The 24,808-nt window shown below is 44.2% G+C and overlaps 1 protein-coding gene across 2 annotated transcripts; it reads right to left on the reverse strand.

The window, feature by feature from the left end:
• Positions 1-1,753: 1,753 nt before the first annotated feature.
• LOC310854083 (vesicle transport protein SFT2B-like) lies at positions 1,754-18,514 on the reverse strand. Of its 2 annotated transcripts, none has more exons than XM_083758568.1 (9): positions 18,274-18,514; positions 13,429-13,518; positions 9,488-9,573; positions 8,165-8,246; positions 6,111-6,146; positions 5,910-5,968; positions 3,314-3,343; positions 2,088-2,443; positions 1,754-1,910 (listed from the first exon to the last, which is right to left on the reverse strand). In XM_083758568.1, the coding sequence occupies exons 1-8, from the start codon at positions 18,346-18,348 to the stop codon at positions 2,407-2,409; spliced, it is 495 nt and encodes a 164-aa protein (XP_083614694.1). In that variant the 5' UTR covers positions 18,349-18,514; the 3' UTR covers positions 1,754-1,910; positions 2,088-2,406. The 2 variants fall into 2 exon arrangements, with proteins under 2 accessions (XP_083614694.1, XP_083614693.1); XM_083758567.1 differs by having other exon boundaries at positions 2,054-2,443.
• Between the last annotated feature and the right edge of the window lie 6,294 nt (positions 18,515-24,808).

Below are 24,808 nucleotides of genomic sequence, written 5' to 3' on the forward strand. Positions count from 1 at the left end.
CGCCCTGGAACCCCCTCAAGACCCCCTGGGGGTCCCAGGACTGCACTTTGACGCCCTGGAACCCCCTCAAGACCCCCTGGGGGTCCCAGGACCGCACTTTGACGCCCTGGAACCCTCCTCAAGAACCCCTGGGGGTCCCAGGACCGCACTGCAGCAACCAGCGACTTGAAACAGGAACCCAGGGTGTAACAGGGCGTTTTAACCCATTTTGGGCGCGGGACCCCTTTTGGTGTTAGCATCATGTTATGCTTTAAGCTATTGAAAAATAGCAGATCTACAAGCTCATAGCGCGCCACCGAGTGGCGCGCTACGAGCTTGTAGGTCTGCTCTTTTTGAAAAATCTAAGAACGACTGACATAGAAACATAGCTTTTTCAGAAAACTGACAGGATGTAGAAGACATTTTTTAGAATCTGATCTCAGGTCAGAATGGGTTAAAACGCACTGTGATGGTGAAAGACAGACGAGAGACAAACAGTGAATGTTGAACTAGAACCAGTGGTGCTGATGAGATGTAAAAACAGGTGATGACTCCAGTCCTTGTGGTGATAATGAGGAGTTAACCCATTCTGACCTGAGATCAGATTCATACGAGGTTTCCACTGGACACACACTGGTCTGATTAACCCATTCTGACCCGAGATCAGATTCTATAAAAAAATAGCAGAAAATAGCAGAAAAATAGCAGATCTACAAGCTCATATCGCGCCACCGAGTGGCGCGATACGAGTTTGTAGGTCTGCTATATTTGAAAAATCGAAGAACGACTGACATTTTTTAGAATCTGATCTCAGGTCAGAATGGGTTTATCAGACCAGTGTGTGTCCAGTGGAAACCTCGTATAGAATCTGATCTCAGGTCAGAATGGGTTATAGAGAAGACGGGTCCGATATCAGGACAGGCTTCAAGCACTCTCCATTTGTTCACATTTTTCCTCTCACGATTGTACAACCCATTTTTTCACCCAGTGTCAATTATCTAATGTATAGGGCTGTCAATCGATTAAAATATTTAATCTGATTAATCGCATGATTGTCCATAGTTAACTGTGATTAATCGCATATTTTTTAGCCGTTCTAAATATACCTTAAATCAGTGGTTTTCAAGATTTTTCATATCAAGGCCCATTATTTATTCTGCATTTGAGCCACGGAACCACCATTTGATGACATTTAGCCTTCCAGACCCAAACTAAAGAACTGTACTGATGTTGGCCAATGGTACCATTACGAGAGATAACAGGCCATGTTGATCAAAATAACATGTTTTCTAAGTTTTCTAATTGTGTAGACTTAAATTAACTTAAATAATGCAGCTGTTTAACAATTGTTCAACTCTTCAGTGTAAAATTGCCATGCGTCTCTCAACCATTCTGTCAAACTTCACAGTGCGTTAATCGCGCGTTAAAAAAAATAGTGCCGTTAAAAGGAGTTAACTAGTTAATAGTGCGTTAACTTTGACAGCCCTACTAATGTAATCCTGGTTTCTGCACTCCCTCTGCTAACCTGGGGAGGGCAACGGACTCACCTCATGCTTCCTTCTATGCATGAGTAGTCCAACCAGTTCCTTTTCCCCTCCACCAGGCGCCCCGGCTGGCCAGGGGGAGGCAGTATAGGAGACCAGGAATACTGCATGTTATTTGTGAGGGTACCTACCCTAGGGGACACGGGGAGAACATGAACTCCACACAGAAAGGCCCTTTTGCCAACCCCACCCAGGGAATGGGCACTGATGATTTAAAAGCAATATTTAAATGGTTACAAATGAAATGTTTCAGTAATTCAAAACCAACATTTAAACCGTTACAAATGAAATGTTTCAGTGACTTAAAACCAATATTAAAGCATTACAAATTAAATGTTTCAGTATTTCACTTATTTCACAACACACTGTGGTTGTACTGGTCATCTCCTAGTACAACAGTATCAGACTGTGGTTGTACCGGTCAGTACAACAGTATCAGACTGTGGTTGTACCGGTCAGTACAACAGTATCAGACTGTGGTTGTACCGGTCAGTACAACAGTATCAGACTGTGGTTGTACCGGTCAGTACAACAGTATCAGACTGTGGTTGTACTGGTCAGTACAACAGTATCAGACTGTGGTTGTACCGGTCAGTACAACAGTATCAGACTGTGGTTGTACCGGTCAGTACAACAGTATCAGACTGTGGTTGTACTGGTCAGTACAACAGTATCAGACTGTGGTTGTACTGGTCAGCTCCCAGTACAGTCCCACAAACATAACCTTACAGAAAATAGATACATTATTATGATTATTATGAACAAGATGGTGAAAGTGAAATGACGACAAATTCACCTTTCCGTATAAAACCGTGTGTGTCTGTGTGTGTGTGTGTGTGTGTGTGTGTGTGTGTGTGTGTGTGTGTGTGTAAGGCAACCGTCTCTAAAGGCAGAGTGAAAACATTTTGATGACGGCATCCCTGAGAAAGTAAGAAAGAAAGAAAGAAAGAAAGAGAAAGAAAGAACGATTACTGCAAGTAATATGTATTAGTTAAAATAACCATTAATTTAGTTAAACGGTTAAATAGCTCTATATTGTGATAGCAATCATCGCTCTAGCAATGATTACTATGACAATATAGAGCAAATAAATGAACATAGCTTGCAAATACATACTGTATTTAGTAGTCATGTGAGACAAAACTTATTCTTTTTTTTTTATTAAATTTTTATCCCACAATTTTGTAACCCATTTTTCACCCCTGTGTCAATTATCTAATGTGATCCTGGGCTCTACACACCCTCCACCAACCTGGGGAGAGCAACGGACTTGAACTCATGCTTCCTTCATGCCTGAGTGTCCAAGTTGCTCCTTTACACCTGACAGGGGGGGGGGGGGGGGGGGGGGGGGAGGTTCCCTGGTTGGACGTAGCGCGTGGAAGGAACACGTTATTCCAACCAGTTCCTTTCCCCTCCATCAGGCGCCCCGGCTGGCCAGGGGGAGGCAGTTTAGAGATCAGGATTACTGCATGTTTTTTGTGAGGGTACCTACCCTATGGGACACGGGGAGAACATGCAAACTCCACACAGAAAGGCCCTTTCGCCAACCCCGCCTTCGGGTATGGGCACTGATGACGTGGAGGAGGAAACACACCGCCAGCGCCCACAGCGTCCCGAGGCGGGAATCGAACCCAGGATCTTCTAGCTGTGAGGCGACAGCACTACCAACTGTGCCACCGACCCGTGCTCCCTAAAACCTGTCTTCATGAGTTAAGTTTTCAGAAAATAGTTCCAAAACTGTACACACACTAATGTGAGTGTGTGTGTGTGTGTGTGTGTGTGTGTGTTACCTTGCAAAGGGAATGTAAGACAGTCCATACCTGTTGATGACAAACACACACGTTGCTTATTTTATTACAATTATTATTTTACAGTTTCTTCTCTTTCTCTACCAATTTAAGCATTATGCCATTTACATGGAATAAAGCTAAATAAAATCTCAAGACGAAGAAAATGTAATGATGATGTTTTAGGCCGACCAGCTGAAGAAATCACAGATTTGAGGCATTACGGTTGCCTTTATGACATTTCTGAGACCATTCATGTTTCTGGAAGACGCTTTTCTAAACCTGTATTCTATTGGTAGTTTGATCACTTCAAATGCCCTTTCATCTTAAAATAACTAATGACCGAAAGTAGCCAATCTACAAGCTCACAACACGTCACGCTGGGACGCGTTGAGAGCTTGTAGATCTGCTATTTTCGGTGTGCAGCATGCTTTCACAGAAGACACGCTGGGCTTACTATGGAATCCAAATGACTGACTGAGAACATTAACCCATTCTGACCTGAGCAGTGTTGGGAAAGTTCTTTTTATTTAGGAACTAGTTCAGTTCACAGTTCAAAATTTTAAAAATGAACTAGTTCCGTTCATAGTTCATCATTAAAGAATTTGAACTAAAGTTCATCGTTCCAAAAAATGAACTATTATAGTTCTTTTTCGTTCTTTTTTTAAATCTTTATTATTATTATTGCCACAGCCCATAGCCATATAAAACCGCAGACTTTATTCCAAATGAAGTCCTTTGGGATTAATTAAGTGACAACGTTTACAATATCTTCATTACCATTATCCAAATGAATTCCTTATAATGTTTATATATTCTTAATTATTTCCCTTCTCTATATGGGCACACTTGTGAAAGCTGCAATGTTTTTCATGATTTTATTGTGAAGGCAAAAGTTTCTGAATGTTCTCAGAGCCTGCATCTCCGCATGCTGAAAATAGCTGATCTACAAGCTCACAACGTGTCCGGACGCGACGCGTTGTGAGCTTGTATATCAGCTATTCAGCACGGAACACATTGTACGAGGAAGAATAAATCAGGCATCACTGTGGAGGAGAGATGTCTTTTGTTGGCCGTTCGTGTTCGATATTATGGACACGTACCTTCTCGACGCGATAATAACCAACTAAGCGATTGGAAGCTATTTTTCGTGGCACATTATGTTTAATCAAACAACAACAAGTTTCCTCAGTGTTTGTTAGGAGTTGGGACAGTGTCTGCTGTCTGTCAGTGTGCATGATCATCATGCAGTAGCTAGAGATGCAGTCCAGTGACGGCTGAGAAAGATTAGTTAATTTGTGTCGGATAGGGACTTATTGGTGGGTTTTCCGCTAGATATTAAGCCATGTTTAGGGTGTGTTTTAGTGCCGGGGATTTCGCCTGGAACGATCACTCTTGAACGAAAGTTGAACGTGAAAAAGTGACGTTCACACACGCCAGAAATGAACGTGTTCACAATGACGTTCATCAAACAGAAATACAGTGCGTTCACTTCACGTTCACCCTAAATATGAACGAGTTCGTGAACGATCATTCTTTGAACGCGTTCGGGAACAACACTGGACCTGAGATTCTATAAATGTCTTCTACATTCTGACAGTTTTCTGAAAAAGCCATGTTTCTATGTCAGTCGTTCTTCGATTTTTCAAAAATAGCAGACCTACAAGCTATGAGCTTGTAGATCTGCTATTTTTCAATAGCTAAAGCATAACATAACGCTAACATCAAAAGGGGTTCACGCCCAAGATGGGTTAATCTAGGGTTGAGGTGATTGAGGTGACGATGTGAGGACCTCAATAACAAAAGCCTTGCGGTTATTATCGCAAGGCTTTTATCGCTCCCTCCACTGGCTCCCGGTCGCTGCCCGCACAGAATACAAAACTCTGATGCTGGCATTCAAAGCAACCAAAGGTATGGCTCCCCCATATCTTACAAGTATGATTGAACCCTACAAACCCTCCCGCGCACTCAGATCAGCCAACGCAGGGAAACTGGAAGTACCCTCACTAAAAACGCCGGGACAACGCTCCACACGTCCCAAACTCTTCTCCCTTCTGGCTCCAAAACTGTGGAATGCACTTCCCATTGCAGTCAGAACTGCAGCATCACTCCCAATCTTCCGCCGTAGCCTGAAAACCCACCTTTTCAGACTCCATCATGGCCCATAGCACTTACCCTAACCCCTTAGATAGCATTTCTGTTGGCTTAGATAGCATTTGACACAGACTTATAGCATGTTATGTAGACAGCACTATAATTGTATTGTATATAGTCATAGCACGCCATAGTACATATGTATAGCATAGTAGTGAATATGTATAGTTTATTATGTATAGTGTATGTATAGTTTCATCATATAGATATTCCACTGTTACCTTCTTAGCTTACGCATGTTTCATGATAAATGCTTTTATGTGATGTATTCCCATGCTTTTGTTCTTGCCTAAATGTAAGTCGCTCTGGATTAAGAGCGTCTGCTAAATGCCTAAATTGTAAATTGTAAATTATGTTAGCGCTTCCGACGAAAGAACAATAACTAGCCGCCGCCCCTGAAATTGCTTTCAGTGTGTGTGTGTGTGTGTGTGTGTGTGCATCTTACCAGGTAAAAGCCAGAAATTGTAGAACGCAAAACAGCAGAGCAAGACCATTCTTCTTCCACTAGACACAGACAGACAGACAGAGATGATATTATATAATAATCGTAAAAATGAATACTATCATTAACAATGGTGTGTGTGTGTGTGTGTGTGTGTGTGTGTGTGTGTGTGTGTGTGTGTGTGTGTGTGTGTGCGCGTCTCACCCAGAAAGCAGCACACAGGGTCAGCACCAGACAGGTCTGTTAAAGAACACATTCACAGAGTTTATGGTTGTAGAAACCATCTCCATATTTAACCCATTCTGACCTGAGATCAGATTCATACGAGGTTTCCACTGGACACACACTGGTCTGATGAACCCATTCTGACCTGAGATCAGATTCTAAAAATGTCAGTCGCTCTTCGATTTTTCAAAAATAGCAGACCTACAAGCTCGTAGCGCGCCACTCGGTGGCGAGCTATGAGCTTGTAGATCTGCTATTTTTCAATAGCTAAAGCATAACATGATGCTAACACCAAAATGGGTTCCCCGTTCAGAATGGGTTAAAAGACGTATTTCTTTATTCATGAATGAACGCTTTACTCACTACCTCAGACTAGTGTCACTCGAAGCTAGCAAAATAGCCTGCAGTATCTACGAGCTCACAACGGAAAACCTTTTGCTATTTGTTGTTATTTTCTTACTTTTAACCCATTCTGAACGGGAACCATAGACTGTAAAAAATATGGACAAAGCGTTCTCCGGGTCTAACATGAATGTAAAATGAAGCCTGAAATTCCTTGCACTCTAATGCACTGTAAGTCGCCATCTTTCTTGATCCGTTCTGGTCCAGCTGGCCATTGGCTGGCCCAGACAACGAGGCGGGACTTCCCCCCTTCTTCTCTGTTGGTTTTTATTTTGACTCGAGTGGGAGGGGAATCCCGATCATAGACTGTAACATTTTATAAATGGGACCATCATTTTCTAAAAAGAATATTATGACATTAGAAATGAGACTTTAAACTAGTGACTGGAAGCAGAAAGTATTCATGACCATGTTTATTAAGGTAATACAGTCTAGGTGAAGTTGGGCCAAAATACATGGGCCTCTATGGAGCTATGGGGCTTTTTGGGTCCAGTCCAGCGCCACAACAGGCCATTATATGAACTTTCAGGAAGTCAGGAAGTTCAAAAGAGGTTTCACAAAATATCTGGCTGACTGCCCCCCCTGACGGGAACCCATTTTGGTGTCAGCATCATGTTATGCTTTAGCTATTGAAAAATAGCAGACCTACAAGCTCATAGCGCGCGCTACGAGCTTGTAGGTCTGCTATTTTTGAAAAATCGAAGCTGCGACTGACATAGAAGAATGTTTTTTTAATCTGATCTCAAGTCAGAATGGAAAACTGTCAGGATGTAGAAGATATTTTTATAATCTGATCTCAAGTCAGAATGGAAAACTGTCAGGATGTAGAAGACATTTTTAGAATCTGATCTCAGGTCAGAATGGGTTAAGTGAAAGTGGTTCAGTGAGTCTGTGGATTTCAGAAACGTGCAACCAGTGAACAGTGTTAACTAGAGCTGGGACTCTTTGTAATGAATTAATCTCGATTCATCGCATTTTAAGCGCATATCGATATTCAACCCGAGAACAGTGAGAACCCTTTTTTTTTTAATGTTTTTTGGTATCCCAGTGAATAGTGACTACGGGATTCCGACGCATTTTCAACATTTTACTGTCATTAATATACCTTAGAGTTGTTGTGTGGATATAATAAGAAAGTCCCCCCCCCCCCCATTCTGTAACATTATGAAGTACATCTCAGTGACATCACAAAAATGTACTTCATAATGTTAGTTTTTTTCAGACCTTTTTTTTCAGAAATGTGCTTTCTGAAAAAGCTATGTTTCTATGTCAGTCGTTAAATTTTTCAAAAATAGACCTACAAGCTCGTAGCGCGCCACTCGGTGGCGCGCTACGAGCTTGTAGATCTGCTATTTTTCAGTAGCTAAAGCATAACATGAATGATGCTAACACCAAAAAGGGGTTCCAGCCCAAAATGGGTTAGCATTATGTTATACTTTAGCTATCGAAAGATAGCAGATCTACAAAGCATCGTATAGCACGGCAATCGGTGCCGTGCTAGCTTGTAGATCTGCTGTATCTGACAAGATATGCGTGCGTGGGTGTGTGCGTGCGGCCGTGCGTGTGTGCGTGCGTGCGTGTGTGCGTGCGTGCGTGCGTGCATGCGTGCATGCGTGTGTGCGTGCACTAACCAACATGACAGTGGTTGCCAAAGCTCTCTCTTTAGCACACATCCTCTTGACCTGGTTGACTGGTCCCATTAGGAAGATGGTACTGGAAAATAACATTTATACATACATTAGGATATTATATATATATTATATAGTATAAAAACTGTATTTTACCTGGCCAGAGAACAGATGTTTCAGAGTATATAAAACTGCATTTATCTTTTTATTTTTTTATATTTTTTATCCCACGATTTTGTAACCCATTTTTCGCCCCTGTGTCAATTATCTAATGTGATCCTGGGCTCTACACACCCTCCGCCAACCTAGTCCCCATATATGGGGGACAAGGGGAGACCAACCTAGTCCCCATATATGGGGCCAAGGGGAGACCAACCTAGTCCCCATATATGGGGGACAAGGGGAGACCAACCTAGTCCCCATATATGGGGCCAAGGGGAGACCAACCTAGTCCCCATATATGGGGCCAAGGGGAGACCAACCTAGTCCCCATATATGGGGGACAAGGGGAGACCAACCTAGTCCCCATATATGGGGGACAAGGGGAGACCAACCTAGTCCCCATATATGGGGGACAAGGGGAGACCAACCTAGTCCCCATATATGGGGGACAAGGGGAGAGCCACGGACTTGAACTCATGCTTCCTTCATGCCTGAGTGTCCAAGTTGCTCCTTTACACCTGACAGGGGGGAGTTTCCCTGGTTGGACGTAGCGCGTGGAAGGAACACGTTATTCCAACCAGTTCCTTTCCCCTCCATCAGGCGCCCCGGCTGGCCAGGGGGAGGCAGTTTAGAGACCAGGATTACTGCATGTTTTTTGTGAGGGTACCTACCCTAGGGGACACGGGGAGAACATGCAAACTCCACACAGAAAGGCCCTTTCACCAAACCCCGCCTCGGGTATGGGCACTGATGACGCGGAGAAGGAAACACGCCGCCAGCACCCACAGCGCCCTGAGCGGGAATCGAACCCAGGACCTTCTAGCTGTGAGGCGACAGCACTACCAACTGTGCCACCGAGCCCCCCATTAGGATATTATATAGTATATAAACTGTATTTTACCTGAACAGAGAACAGATGTTTCAGACTATATAAACTGTATTTATATACTGTATATAAACTGTATTTTACCTGGCCAGAGAACAGATGTTTCAGACTATATAAACTGTATTTATATACTGTATATAAACTGTATTTTATCTGGCCAGAGAACAGATGTTTCAGAGTATATAAACTGTATTTATATACTGTATATAAACTGTATTTTACCTGGCCAGAGAACAGATGTTTCAGAGTATATAAACTGTATATAAACTGTATTTTACCTGGCCAGAGAACAGATGTTTCCCAGAGTATAAAAAGCAGCAAAGATGGCGAGACCAACAGCCGGCACCCACAACAGACACGTTCCCTGGAATATGAATAGTATTTATTAATTAAAATATAAAACACAGGCATTGACCATTACATTATGGAGGTCTTAAAGGACAACTTTAGTTTTTTTCAACCAAGGTTCATGTTTTAGGTTGTTATTAGAGAAAGTAAAAGATGAGTGTGCGTTTTTGACAGGGGGGCGGGGGCATTCGAGCATGGGGCTAAATATGTATTTCTTTACAAAATATTATGGCGATTTATTTTTTTATTATTTACTATAGTCCTACTAGACCCCAGGAAATTACATCTGGCCACAGAAATTCACAGGATCTACTGAATGTGAAGGTATCCTATTGGGGGGAAGCAACACTGTGTGTATAGGCTCAATATGTCAGTTTGACACATTCAGTAGATCTCGTGATCTTTGGTGGTCAGATGTAATTTCTTGGGGTTTAGTAGGAGTAGAGTAAATAATAAAACAATAAATCGCTATAAAATCTTGTACAAAAATACATATTTAGCCCCATGCTCGAATGCCCCCACCCCCCTGTCACAAACAGCCAAAATCCCTAAAACGAAAGAAAGCAGCAAATGAAGAAAAGTTTACACACATCTTTTACTTTCTCTAATAACAACCTAAAACATGAACCTTGGTTGAAAAAAACTAAAGTTGTCCTTTAAAGTTTTCAATTTAACAACAGCTGGCGCTATAAACAGCCCACTTTACCTTTTGCCCTATAACTCTTGAACCGTAAGTCATGATAAAGCAAAAGTATCATAAAATCAAACATTATTTTTCTCTGGATTACTTGGGTCATGACACATCTCCCCATATATAGGCAAGATTTATCCACCATTTAGAATCGTCTTCAAAACACACTTTTTGCTCTTCCACCTACAGATTTTCCTCACACAAACCGCTGGTCCACATGATCTCTGGACCTATCCGATTAACCAATTCTGACCTGAGATCAGATTCATACGAGGTTTCCACTGGACACACACTGGTCTGATTAACCCATTCTGACCTGAGATCAGATTCTAAAAATGTCAGTCGTTCTTCGATTTTTCTAAAATAGCAGACCTACAAGCTCGTAGCGCGCCACTCGGTGGCGCGCTATGAGCTTGTAGATCTGCTATTTTTCAATAGCTAAAGCATAACATGATGCTAACACCAAAATGGGTGCCCGGTCAGAATGGGTTAAAACACCACATAATCGGCTTCTAAAGTTAGTATTTTACAGAAACGGAATATCCAACCCAACCCAATCTTTAATATCACGTCGACGGTGGTTTAACCAATTTTGGGGCCGGGAACCCCTTTTGGTGTTTTAAACATTATGTTATAATTTAGCTATTGAAAAATAGCAGATCTAACAAGCTCATAGCGCGCCACCGAGTGGCGCGCTATGAGCTTGTAGGTCTGCTATTTATTATTTTATCGTGAAATGAAAATGTGTCATAAATTTCGACGTCAGGCCTAAATGGTTTAATCAACAGAAAAAAGCAGATTTTTCTTTTCTTTTTCTTGAGAGCGTGAATTGAAACCAAATAAACCCGTAAGGGTCCATTTGGTATCTATAAAATAAAGGTAATCGAACAAAGGGCTCAATAAAAAATAATTAAGCCTTAAATTGATTGGAACAGTCGTACGGTATAAAGCAGATAGACAGGTACTGTACCGGTTTGGACAGGGTGACTCCTGTGTGAAACAGACAGACAGGCAGAGAAAGACAGTCAGGTACTGTGAAACAGACAGACAGGTAGAGAAAGACAGTCAGGTACTGTGAAACAGACAGACAGGTAGAGAAAGACAGTCAGGTACTGTGAAACAGACAGACAGGTAGAGAAAGACAGTCAGGTACTGTGAAACAGACAGACAGGTAGAGAAAGACAGTCAGGTACTGTGAAACAGACAGACAGGCAGAAAGACAGTCAGGTACTGTGAAACAGACAGACAGGCAGAAAGACAGCTAGTGGCTACCGGCTGACAGACAGGTATGCAGATAAAGACAGGTAGTGTTCTCCCCGTGTCCCCTAGGGTAGGTACCCTCACATGTTCTCCCCGTGTCCCCTAGGGTTGGTACCCTCACATGTTCTCACCGTGTCCCCTAGGGTAGGTACCCTCACATGTTCTCCCCGTGTCCCCTAGGGTAGGTACCCTAACATGTTCTCCCCATGTCCCCTAGGGTAGGTACCCTCACATGTTTTCTCCGTGTCCCCTAGGGTTGGTACCGTAACATGTTCTCCCCGTGTCCCCTAGGGTAGGTACCCTCACATGTTCTCCCTGTGTCCCCTAGGGTAGGTACCCTCACATGTTCTCCCCGTGTCCCCTAGGGTAGGTACCCTCACATGTTCTCCCCGTGTCCCCTAGGGTAGGTACCCTAACATGTTCTCCCCGTGTCCCCTAGGGTAGGTACCCTCACATGTTCTCCCCGTGTCCCCTAGGGTAGTTACCCTCACATGTTCTCCCCGTGTCCCCTAGGGTAGGTACCCTAACATGTTCTCCCCATGTCCCCTAGGGTAGGTACCCTCACATGTTCTCCCCGTGTCCCCTAGGGTAGGTACCCTCACATGTTTTCTCCGTGTCCCCTAGGGTTGGTACCGTAACATGTTCTCCCCGTGTCCCCTAGGGTAGATACCCTCACATGTTCTCCCTGTGTCCCCTAGGGTAGGTACCCTCACATGTTCTCCCCGTGTCCCCTAGGGTAGGTACCCTCACATGTTCTCCCCGTGTCCCCTAGGGTAGGTACCCTCACATGTTCTCCCTGTGTCCCCTAGGGTAGGTACCCTCACATGTTCTCCCGGTGTCCCCTAGGGTAGGTACCCTCACATGTTCTCCCCGTGTCCCCTAGGGTAGGTACCCTCACATGTTCTCCCCGTGTCCCCTAGGGTAGGTACCCTCACATGTTCTCCCTGTGTCCCCTAGGGTAGGTACCCTCACATGTTCTCCCCGTGTCCCCTAGGGTAGGTACCCTCACATGTTCTCCCCGTGTCCCCTAGGGTAGGTACCCTAACATGTTCTCCCCGTGTCCCCTAGGGTAGGTACCCTCACATGTTCTCCCCGTGTCCCCTAGGGTAGTTACCCTCACATGTTCTCCCCGTGTCCCCTAGGGTAGGTACCCTAACATGTTCTCCCCATGTCCCCTAGGGTAGGTACCCTCACATGTTCTCCCCGTGTCCCCTAGGGTAGGTACCCTCACATGTTTTCTCCGTGTCCCCTAGGGTTGGTACCGTAACATGTTCTCCCCGTGTCCCCTAGGGTAGATACCCTCACATGTTCTCCCTGTGTCCCCTAGGGTAGGTACCCTCACATGTTCTCCCCGTGTCCCCTAGGGTAGGTACCCTCACATGTTCTCCCCGTGTCCCCTAGGGTAGGTACCCTCACATGTTCTCCCTGTGTCCCCTAGGGTAGGTACCCTCACATGTTCTCCCGGTGTCCCCTAGGGTAGGTACCCTCACATGTTCTCCCCGTGTCCCCTAGGGTAGGTACCCTCACATGTTCTCCCTGTGTCCCCTAGGGTAGGTACCCTAACAAAAAACATGCAGTAATCCTGGTCTCTAAACTGCCTCCCCCTGGCCAGCCGGGGCGCCTGATGGAGGGGAAAGGAACTGTTTGGGAATAACGTGTTCCTTCCACGCGCTACGTCCGGCCGGGGAAAAGAAGCAGCTTGGACTCCTCATGCATAGAAGGAGGCATGACACTAAATGAAAAAATTGGTTGCAAAATCGTGGGATAAAAATTTAGAAAAAAAAAGAAATACAGGTAGTGCACCAGTATAAAACAGACAGACAGGTACAACAGACAGACAGACAGACAGACAGACAGACAGGTTACCAGTATAGATAAAGTGAGTCCCAGTATAAAACAGACAGACAGGTTACCACTTACCAGTATAGATAAAGTGAGTCCCAGTACGAAACAGATAACGAAGGCTTTGACTCTGGTTCCAAAACCTAAGGTGGAGGCTTGGTTCGCTGCCTGAGAGACAGACAGACAGACAGACAGACAAGCTCATTGTAAGATGGCACTTATGTACTCACTTTGACTTCAACAGTTTTTATACTATATAATAGGGATGCACCGAAAATTGGGCCACCGAAAATATTCGGCCGAAAATGGCTAAAAATGTATTTTCGGCCTATTCGGTTTCGGCTCAAATAGGCCGAAAATATATCACCGAATAGTCAAAACACCGGGTCGGTATAAACACAACACGCGATTGTCTTGAACGTAACCAGAGCGCTCCGCATCTACCTCTCAGTCTCCCCCCCCCCCCCCCCCCCCCCCCCACACACACACACACAGCGCCAAGTAGCTCTGTGCTGTGGCTGCGATGCGCTCCGCGAAATCTGCGAGCTCATCAACAGGTCCCAAAACATGGTATTTGTGAGCACCGCCACTGTCTATTCTTTTGTCGTATGACAAAAAATGCTCCCCAATGTCTGAATCTGTGAGTTTGCAGGCAGGCTACGACGAACACTAGCAGTAGCTTGCTCGTTAGTTCCTCAAATTTATTCCACCTGTGTGTAATCTCAGCAGCGCATTGAAGTGGGCACAGGCAGGGCAAAAGCAGAAGCAGAACGTCCGTGGACGTTTTGCTTAACAATGATCAGTTGTTCAGTGCTGTTTAACTTTGGCAATATGTGATACTAGAGCCTAGAGAACATGCTAATATGGCTGCTAAATAAGAACGTTTTCCCCTATCAGCTAGCAATGCATGCTATTGTGTGTGTGTGTGTGTGTGTGTGTGTGTGTGTGTGTGTGTGTGTGTGTGTGTGTGTGTGTGTGTGTGTGTGTGTGTGTGTGTGTGTTTGTGCGTGCGTGTGCGTGTGCGTTCCCACACACTGTGTAGGACAGTGGTTCTCATAGTGGGAGTTCCAGCTAAATTATAGATAGTTAGGAAGTAAACCAAGTGGGGGTCTGTAACAGAGTGCAAAAATGGAACCAAATACACTCTCAAAATTTACATTGATTTTTACAATAGAAATAAAAATAAATTGGGGTCCCAGAGATAGAAATGGGAAGAAAGACAGTCAACATTACAGATTACAGTAGCATTACAAGTACAAGGAATGGCAATGAAATCAAATTGTATTAAAAAGGGGGTAAAATATTAATTTTGAAGGCGTATTCATTTTTATTGTCTTTATTGTTAGTTACAACATGCCTACAATATCTTGAAGCATTTTTTTTAAAGGTAATTGCAAAAAAGCTGCCATAATCCGATTAATCGTTTAAATAATCGCCCGATGAATCGATTATGAAAATCCATAATCATGTCTTTTGCCATAATCGGGTAGCTTTACAACAAAGCTGTATTCGGCTATTCGGTATTCGGTTTTCGGCCAACTGTTTCCTATATTCGGTATTCGGTTTCGGCCAAGAATTTCCCTTTCGGTGCATCCCTGCTATATAATATATATATAATATCCTAATGTATGTATAAATATTATATTCCAGTACCATCTTCTTAATGGGAGAGAGCTCTGGCAACCACTGTCATGTTGGTTAGTGTACTTAAAAAGGGCCACTTCACCCCAATTTGCAACCAGATATTATTTGTGACCGTTTCTGACCAAGGCTAACAATTTCAGACATGCTCTAGTATGTGAAGGGTCTGCCTGTGCTGTTAACCCATTCTGACCGACCTGAGATCAGATTCTAAAAAATGTCTTCTACATCCTGACAGTTTTCTGAAAAAGCTATGTTTCTATGTCAGTCGTTCTTCGATTTTTCAAAAATAGCAGACCTACAAGCTCGTAGACTGGCATAGTGTCGACCCCTTACCCCTGTGTGGGATCGGTGGTTAGACTGGCATAGTGTCGACCCCTTACCCCTGTGTGGGATCGGTGGTTAGACTGGCATAGTGTTGACCCCTTACCCCTGTGTGGGATCTGTGGTTAGACTGGCATAGTGTCAACCCCCTTACCCCTGTGTGGGATCTGTGGTTAGACTGGCATAGTGTCAACCCCTTACCCCTGTGTGGGATCTGTGGTTAGACTGGCATAGTGTCAACCCCCTTACCCCTGTGTGGGATCAGTGGTTAGACTGGCATAGTGTCAACCCCTTACGCCTGTGTGGGATCGGTGGTTAGACTGGCATAGTGTCAACCCCCTTACCCCTGTGTGGGATCGGTGGTTAGACTGGCATAGTGTCAACCCCTTACCCCTGTGTGGGATCGGTGGTTAGACTGGCATAGTGTCGACCCCTTACCCCTGTGTGGGATCAGTGGTTAGACTGGCATAGTGTCGACCCCTTACCCCTGTGTGGGATCGGTGGTTAGACTGGCATAGTGTCAACCCCCTTACCCCTGTGTGGGATCACTGGTTAGACTGGCATAGTGTCGACCCCCTTACGGTGTGGGATCTGTGGTTAGACTGGCATAGTGTCGACCCCTTACCCCTGTGTGGGATCTGTGGTTAGACTGGCATAGTGTCGACCCCTTACCCCTGTGTGGGATCAGTGGTTAGACTGGCATAGTGTCAACCCCTTACCCCTGTGTCGGATCGGTGGTTAGACTGGCATAGTGTCAACCCCTTACCCCTGTGTGGGATCTGTGGTTAGACTGGCATAGTGTCGACCCCTTACCCCTGTGTGGGATCGGTGGTTAGACTGGCATAGTGTCAACCCCTTACCCCTGTGTGGGATCAGTGGTTAGACTGGCATAGTGTCGACCCCTTACCCCTGTGTGGGATCAGTGGTTAGACTGGCATAGTGTCGACCCCTTACCCCTGTGTGGGATCTGTGGTTAGACTGGCATAGTGTCGACCCCTTACCCCTGTGTGGGATCAGTGGTTAGACTGGCATAGTGTCGACCCCTTACCCCTGTGTGGGATCAGTGGTTAGACTGGCATAGTGTCAACCCCTTACCCCTGTGTCGGATCGGTGGTTAGACTGGCATAGTGTCAACCCCTTACCCCTGTGTGGGATCTGTGGTTAGACTGGCATAGTGTCGACCCCTTACCCCTGTGTGGGATCGGTGGTTAGACTGGCATAGTGTCAACCCCTTACCCCTGTGTGGGATCAGTGGTTAGACTGGCATAGTGTCGACCCCTTACCCCTGTGTGGGATCGGTGGTTAGACTGGCATAGTGTCGACCCCTTACCCCTGTGTGGGATCTGTGGTTAGACTGGCATAGTGTCGACCCCTTACCCCTGTGTGGGATCGGTGGTTAGACTGGCATAGTGTCGACCCCTTACCCCTGTGTGGGATCTGTGGTTAGACTGGCATAGTGTCGACCCCTTACCCCTGTGTGGGATCAGTGGTTAGACTGGCATAGTGTCAACCCCTTACCCCTGTGTGGGATCAGTGGTTAGACTGGCATAGTGTCGACCCCTTACCCCTGTGTGGGATCTGTGGTTAGACTGGCATAGTGTCGACCCCTTACCCCTGTGTGGGATCTGTGGTTAGACTGCAGGCATATTCACCGATACCATCTCAAATTATGGTCATTGTAGGAATTCAGCAATCCAGTCAAACCCTAGTCAAGCACATTTTGTCTGGCCATAGGGTGCACATTTTTAATTGTGTTACTGTTATCTATACTACAAAATAAATACTATTAACATCGAGTGAGTGCAGTTCCACCAGTTGTGCTTGAAATATAATGTAATTCTGCAAACTGGACACTGTTAATACATATTTCAATTAATCGATGGCAACACTGCCTGTTACTTTAGTGTTTAAGTGTACCTACTGTTGTAGCTACACGCTACAGTCATGTGTTTCTGCAGGCTATGTGTGCGGATGAGCTGGTTTCTAGGTGTATTTTTTACGTGTGAATTCTATGACCCCAGGCGTTGACACTAAGGGTTGCCCAGGTTGCCGGGTTCAAAGCTCCTTGTGACTGGAACAATCTACCTGTCCACATTCGTTCAATAACATCTTTCCATTTGTTTAAAACTGTGCTGTCCTCTCATCTGGAGACTACCTGTTCATGTTTTAATGTGTTTCAAACTGTGCTGTCCTCTCATCTGGAGACTATACCTGTTCATGTTTACACTAATCATCACTGTAGCAGATCCATGTGTTATGTCTACATGTCCATGTTATGTGAAATGTTGTTTTGTTGCAGCTTTTGTTTTGCTGTTTTTGTTGTTGCTTGTTTCTTGTTTATATATATAGGAATTGTATTGTTTTGTCTGGTTGAATTGTTTGTAAATAAAGTGTCTTTATCCCATTCTGAACGGGCATCCAGTTTGGTGTTAGCATCATGTTATGCTTTAGCTATTTAAAAATAGCAGACCTACAAGCTCTTAGCGCGCCACTCGTAGGTCTGCTATTTTTGAAAAATCGAAGAGTGACTGACATTTTTAGAATCTGATCTCAGGTCAGAATGGGTTGATCAGACCAGTGTGTGTCCCAGTGGAAACCTCGTATGAATCTGATCTCAGGTCAGAATGGGTTATGTATTAAGTGTATTTTGTGAATTGCGGACCCCCTTGAAAACGAGATGGTTCCTCTCAAGGGATTGTTCTAAAGAATTTCAGACAGAGACTCTAAAACACAACACAAGGTATCTGTCACAGATACTATGTGGAGATGTAAAATTAAATAAGACCACTGTTTACCTACAATGTGATGTTTGTACCCACTGTTCAAACCCGAGCAAACTCACAACGTCTTAAACGTTATACTTAAAGCAGTTCAAAGTACTTTGGAAGTAGTTTAAAGTATAAACATGGGCTGTGGACGTTAGCCTTTAGCATCGTTAGCATGCTGTCTCTCTCTTACCTCCAGGATGTCAGCGCCGTCGCTGCTGCCACCAGCCGCATCCTCTCCTCTCAGAACCTTCTTCAGTTTATCCATCTAAAAGCACTGTTAAAAGTCACTAAAATCACTAAAACGAACCTATGTGATCACCAGACAAGAGCCGGAACGCTTCGACGTGGTTTTATCCGCAGGAAAAGGTGTTTAGATGTATTAAAAACAAGGTTTTATATATTGTTTAGGATAGAAGAACAACAGGTGCGCTCACTGCCTGCGCTGTAGTGCACTCGTCTGGGAATTCTAATCATCCCATAGCCCGGGGTGATGGGGCAGGTGTGGCTCGCGCTGTCATTGGCCGAATGGGGGTTGGTTGCCGCTGGCGACACGTGGGCGGCCAATCACAGCGCGGGGAAGAGCACAATAACTCAGGATCCCATGCATCGGGCGGCTCTGCAGTACCGCCCTGCGGCTACAGAAGCATCTGGGGGGGGCGCTGTTTCACCATATTATTGTAGATGGAATAATACTGATGCCTTGTTTAACTGTGAAGATGGAGAGGGCCAGAGGGCCACTATAGTTCCACACTCACTCCAGAGGGCCACTATAGTTCCACACTCACTCCAGAGGGTCACAATAGTTCCACACTCACTCCAGAGAGCCACTATAGTTCCACACTCACTCCAGAGGGCCACTATAGTTCCACACACACTCCAGAGGGCCACTATATAGTTCCACACTCACTCCAGAGGGCCACTATAGTTCCACACACACTCCAGAGGGCCACTATATAGTTCCACACTCACTCCAGAGGGCCACTATAGTTCCACACTCACTCCAGAGGGCCACAATAGTTCCACACTCACTCCAGAGGGCCACTATAGTTCCACACTCACTCCAGAGGGCCACTATAGTTCCACACTCACTCCAGAGGGCCACTATAGTTCCACACTCACTCCAGAGGGCCGCTATAGTTCCACACTCACTCCAGAGGGCCACTATAGTTCCACACTCACTCCAGAGGGCCACTATAGTTCCACACTCACTCCAGAGGGCCACAATAGTTCCACACTCACTCCAGAGGGCCACATTGCATATACTGTCGTATCAAAAATAGATAGATTAGATCTACAAGATCTCAAAAGCGTCAAATAGATGTTGAGTACTGCATGCAGCATGGTGTAGCACTCATCTAGATTGATATCATTGATTGATTGATTGATTGATTGATTGATCAATCTATAATAAAACATATTTTTTCACCAGATAAATGTATTTGGACGTTGACCATGGGACAGAACAGAACAATCCGTGTTTTGTTTTTTTAATTATAGACTTTATTAAAACAACTTCACTTTTCACATTTACTTATTTACAAAATAGGTATAGGTATAGGTACAATATTATAGCATGTCAGCCTACACATGATATTGATATACAATGTTTTCTGCTCTTAAAGTAACATGTAACACGCATGAACAAACGCACACAGGAATAATGTAGGTTATCGTGGGTGTGCCTGTAACTCTGAGAGTTGGAAAGGAACAAATGGAACCAAATGGACCTTTACAGGTCCATTTGGTTCCATCTGTACCCTCAGAGTTACATGAAAGGTGAGGATTGGACTCTGTCCTGGAGACAAACAGTATGAACTCTGTGTGTGTGTGTGTGTGTGTGTGTGTGTGTGTGTGTGTGTGTGTGTGTGTGTGTGTAGTGTAAGTGTGCGTGCGTGTGTGCGTGCGTGCGACTGTGCGTGCGTGCGTGCATGCGTGCGTGCGTTGAGAAAAGCACATGACTGTATAGTGTTAATATTTGATCAGTAGTATCACTGAATGATAAAAAGAGTTTTGCATGTTCTGTTTTTTTTTAATCACAAAAACGTTGCATATCAACTAGATCCTGACTTTGATGATTGACTGATTGGTTGATTGATTGAGAATAAATAAATCAAATAAATAAATTTACTTATAACCAAAATATAGATAAAAAACACAATTTGTTTTTGTAATAATACAAGTACAAGAAAGGTTTATTTCTCTCTCTCTCTCTCTCTCTCTCTCTCTCTCTCTCTCTCTCTCTCTCTCTCTCTCTCTCTCTCTCTCTCTCTCTCTCTCTCTCTCTCTCTCTCTCTCTCTCTCTCTCTCTCTCTCTCTCTCTCTCTCTCTCTCTCTCTCTCTCTCTCTCTCTCTCTACATGCAAAGCAATATAATAGACAGGTGGACTCTAAATTGTGTGCATAAGTGGTGCATTTATATATATTTAATTTCATCCATAGCTTTACATACAGTATAGATTGTGCATTATACATTCACATGTTCACACACGCATACATTCATTCACGTTAAATGTAAGTCGCTCTGGATTAAGAGCGTCTGCTAAATGCTTAAATTGTAAATTGTAAATTCACACACCGACGGCAGAGGAAACCATGCAAGGCACCGACCAGCACATCAGGAGCAATCAGGGGTTCAGAGTCTTGCTCAAGGACACTTCGACACTAACTCTGGGGGAGGCCACAGGGATCGAACCGGGAACCTTACGGTTTTCCCATCTGGCCATTCTGCCGGATATAAAGGGTATGCGCATGCTTAAAGTGAATGGCACATCGAGTGGCAAATCGAGTGGCCAAGCAACATGCAAAGTGAGTTTAACATTGATTAATGCAATCAGATATAGGACTTTGTGGATGAATGGGCTGTCAAGGCCAGAAAGTATTTTTTTTGACAGACAGACAGACAGACAGACAGACAGACAGACAGACAGACAGACAGACAGACAGACAGACAGACAGACAGACAGACAGACAGACAGACAGACAGACAGACAGACAGACAGACAGACAGACAGTCTGCAAAAAAAATGTATTCTTTGTCATTGGAAATCTGAACCCCCTCCCCCGACTAAACAATGGTGCATGGGCAGAACTTCTATCCTATTGCACACCAGAAAAAAAAGAATTATAATGTGAAAGGAAAAATAATGCACTTTCAGAAGATCACATCCCAAATATGGGACGCGAACTGGAGAGAGCCAATTGAAACATAACGGAGATTGTTGATGTTGTCATTTGTTGTTATGTCTGTCTGCTTGTCATTCTTGTTGTCATGCTTTTTATTCATGTTTGTAGCACAGATGGTCAAAAGAAAATCATGCAGTACTAGGAAGGGTCGGGGTTTGGGTTGTTTAGGAAATGTATTTATTTATAGGTTGCATTTTATAACTGTATGTAAATGAAATGTTAAAAGTAAATAAAAGATAATAAAAAAAGGAAAAAAGAAAGACAGACAGACAGACAGACAGACAGACAGACAGACAGACAGACAGACAGACAGACAGACAGACAGACAGGCTGTCCTCTCTATGGATGAACTTTGACCCTCGTGGCGCTCCAATCAGAGTTAAGACGCCGCAGGAACACGACACGTTGGACACGCCCTCTTTCTGCACAGCCAGGCGTCGATGCACTGAAACGCATGGCGGGAAAACATGGCGGGAAAACATGGCGGGAAAAAGCACTCAAATGAAAACGTCAACTTTTTACCTCAGTGGTTCCCATGGCTATATGACACTAACCCAATTTATATTGTAAAATCAATGTTAATTTAACTCTGAGAGTGTACAAATGGAACCAAATGGACCAGTTAGGGTCCATTTGTACACTCTCAGAGTTACAGATCCATGAGGGTCCACTTGGTTTCTATAACTATCATTTAGCTGGGGACCCCCTGGAACTCCCTCAAGGACCCCTGGGGAACCCATGCTTTACCTGGCTCATGTGTATACTGAACCAAACATTTGAGGGTGTGTTTGTGTGTGTGTGTGTGTGTGTGTGTGTGTGTGTGTGTGTGTGTGTGTGTGTGTGTGTGTGTGTGTGTGTGTGTGTGTGTGTGTGTGTGTGTGAGGGTGTGTGTGTGTGTACCTCGTTATGGAAGCTGTGTGCACACTGCAGCTCTCTGATCTGTTTTCCAGCTTTATGCAGATCGTCATGACAGATGAGACACGTGCTGTCTGCGTCACTCTGACACACACACACACACACACACACACACACACACACACACACACACACACACACACACACACACACACACACACACACACACACACACACACACACACACACACACACACACACACGATGATCATAACAATGTGATGTGATGATTCTACAAGCTCACAATGCGCCGCGATGCAACCAGGGGGGCAGTCAGCCAGATATTTCGTGAAGCCTCATTTGAAATCGGTAGTTCATAATAATGGCCTGTTGTGGCGCTGGACTGGACCCAAAAAGCCCCATAGCTCCATAGAGGCCCATGTATTTTGGCCCAACTTCACCTAGACTGTATTACCTTAATAAACATAGTCATGAATACTTTCTTCTTCCAGTCACTAGTTTAAAGTCTCATATTCTTTTTGGAAAATTATGGTCCCATTAATTAAAAAAATTACCATAAAGAAAAAACACCATCGCGTATGTTCTGAGGGGCGTGGCTACCGTTACAGTCTATGATCGGGATTCCCCTCCCACTCGAGTCAAAATAAAAACCAACGGAGAAGAAGGGGGGAAGTCCCGCCTCGTTGTCTGGGCAGCCAATGGCCAGCTGGTCCAAAACGGAGCCAGCCAATGGCCAGCTGGTACCAAACGGATCTAGAAAGATGGCGACTTACAGTGCAGGAATAACAGGCTTCATTTTACGTCCATGTTAGACCCGGCGAACGCTTTGTCCATATTTTTTACAGTCTATGGATGCAACGCAACCTTAGGCTAAACAACACAAGAATCCCAAAGGTCATCGGTAGATATAAAGGATTGGAAAGAAATCAGAGGATTTGTAACCTATGTAAGGAAGCCAGAATTGGAGACGAGTATCATGTTTTGTTGGAATGTAAGAATACTGACATTATGAATTTCAGGCAAAAATACCTGCCACTTTATTTCTTTACCTACCCTTCTAAGTTTAAACTAATTGTATTACTAAAATCTGAAAAACAAAAAGTAATTTATAAATTGGGTGCTTTTCTGAAAAATGTTCTCCCACTGTATAAATAGGGAAAGCCTTACGATATGTCTGTGTATATCGTGTAATCTGTAATGTATTGTATACTTTCGATTGTATACTTTTATGAATCTGTGCTCCAAACCATGTGATCATGGTCGTGAGTTAAATAAATGATGATGATGATGATGATGATGATGATGATGATGATGATGATGATGAGCTTGCAGATCGGCTCTTTGCAAAAGATTTGTATTACGAGTACTTCAACTTTTGGTACTTTATAAAGTATACCTATATTTAGAATTCTGAACTGTAACAGAGTAGTTCTACATTGCAGTATTGATACTTTTACTTAAGTAATATAATACTTATATATACTTATAATAAAGTATAAGTATATAAAACAAGTACTTTTTTCCACCACTGGAAAATACAAGGTTCACTTTAACCCATTCTGAACGGGAACCCATTTTGGTGTTAGCATCATGTTATGCTTTAGCTATTGAAAAATAGCAGATCTACAACGCGCTAGGAGCTTGTAGATCTGCTATTTTTGAAAAATCGAAGAACGACTGACATTTTTAGAATCTGATCTCAGGTCAGAATGGGTTAATCAGACCAGTGTGTGTCCAGTGGAAACCTCGTATGAATCTGATCTCAGGTCAGAATGGATTAATTAGAAATTGACATGTACATTAATTTTGAACATACTAAGGACATGACGTTGCGTCGTCTGAACGGCGTCCTCGTGGGCGATGTCCTCTCCACCTCCGGGATGGTGGGCGGGACGAGGGAGCTCCGCCGCTCCCGATTGGCCAACGCCGCGGCCGACTGGGGCGATAGGGGCGTGGCCGGGTCCACCTCATTGGTGGAGAGGCTGCGGGAGGAGGAGCGACGCAGCAGGATGCTGGCCGACACCGGAGCCTGAGCCAATGAGTGGAGCCGATTCAACTGCATGGCCGAGAGAGTAGACTGCGGAGCAGAGAGAGAGAGAGAGAGAGAGAGAGAGAGAGAGGGAGAGAGAGAGAGAGAGAGAGAGATATATATAATGGATGAACCCATTCTGACCTGAGGTCAGATTCTAAAAATGTCTTCTACATCCTGACAGTTTTCTGAAAAAGCCATGTTTCTATGTCAGTCGTTCTTCGATTTTTCAAAAATAGCAGACCTACAAGCTCGTAGCGCGCCACTCGGTGGCGCGTTACGAGCTTGTAGATCTGCTATTTTTCAATAGCTACATTCTAACATTAAACACTACATTATAATATAACGTTTAAAACACCATAAGGGGTTCCCGCGCCCAAAAAGGGGTTAAAGGAATAAAATCTTAAAAACTTGGTTTTAGAAATATTGTTCCTGCCGTTATACATACAGTACTGCCAATCAGGTGAAGAAATCACAGACTGAGGCTTTAACGGTTGCTTTTATCCGACTCCGAGACCACAAAGGCCACAGCCAAGGTTTAATGGAAGATGTTTCTGCTCATAATGCTGGTTTGTACCGCGTGACATACGAATACTAACCAGATTACAGGATTAGCTCATTACATACTGTCGCCTATA

The sequence above is a fragment of the Protomyctophum parallelum genome (assembly GCF_964188405.1).
Source record: "Protomyctophum parallelum genome assembly, chromosome: 23".
Taxonomy (NCBI): Eukaryota; Metazoa; Chordata; class Actinopteri; order Myctophiformes; family Myctophidae; genus Protomyctophum; species Protomyctophum parallelum.

What these genes read in the sequence shown, in the direction of transcription:
- LOC310854083 (XM_083758568.1), bottom strand. Translation starts at nt 18,348, where the DNA reads ATGGATAAACTGAAGAAGGTTCTGAGAGGAGAGGATGCGGCTGGTGGC. An exon ending in TGGCAACCACTGTCATGTTG is followed by an intron (nt 6,147 to 8,164) that starts GTTAGTGCACGC and finishes GTTCTTTAACAG; the next exon opens with ACCTGTCTGGTGCTGACCCT. An exon ending in TCTTACATTCCCTTTGCAAG is followed by an intron (nt 2,444 to 3,313) that starts GTAACACACACA and finishes TTACTTTCTCAG; the next exon opens with GGATGCCGTCATCAAAATGT.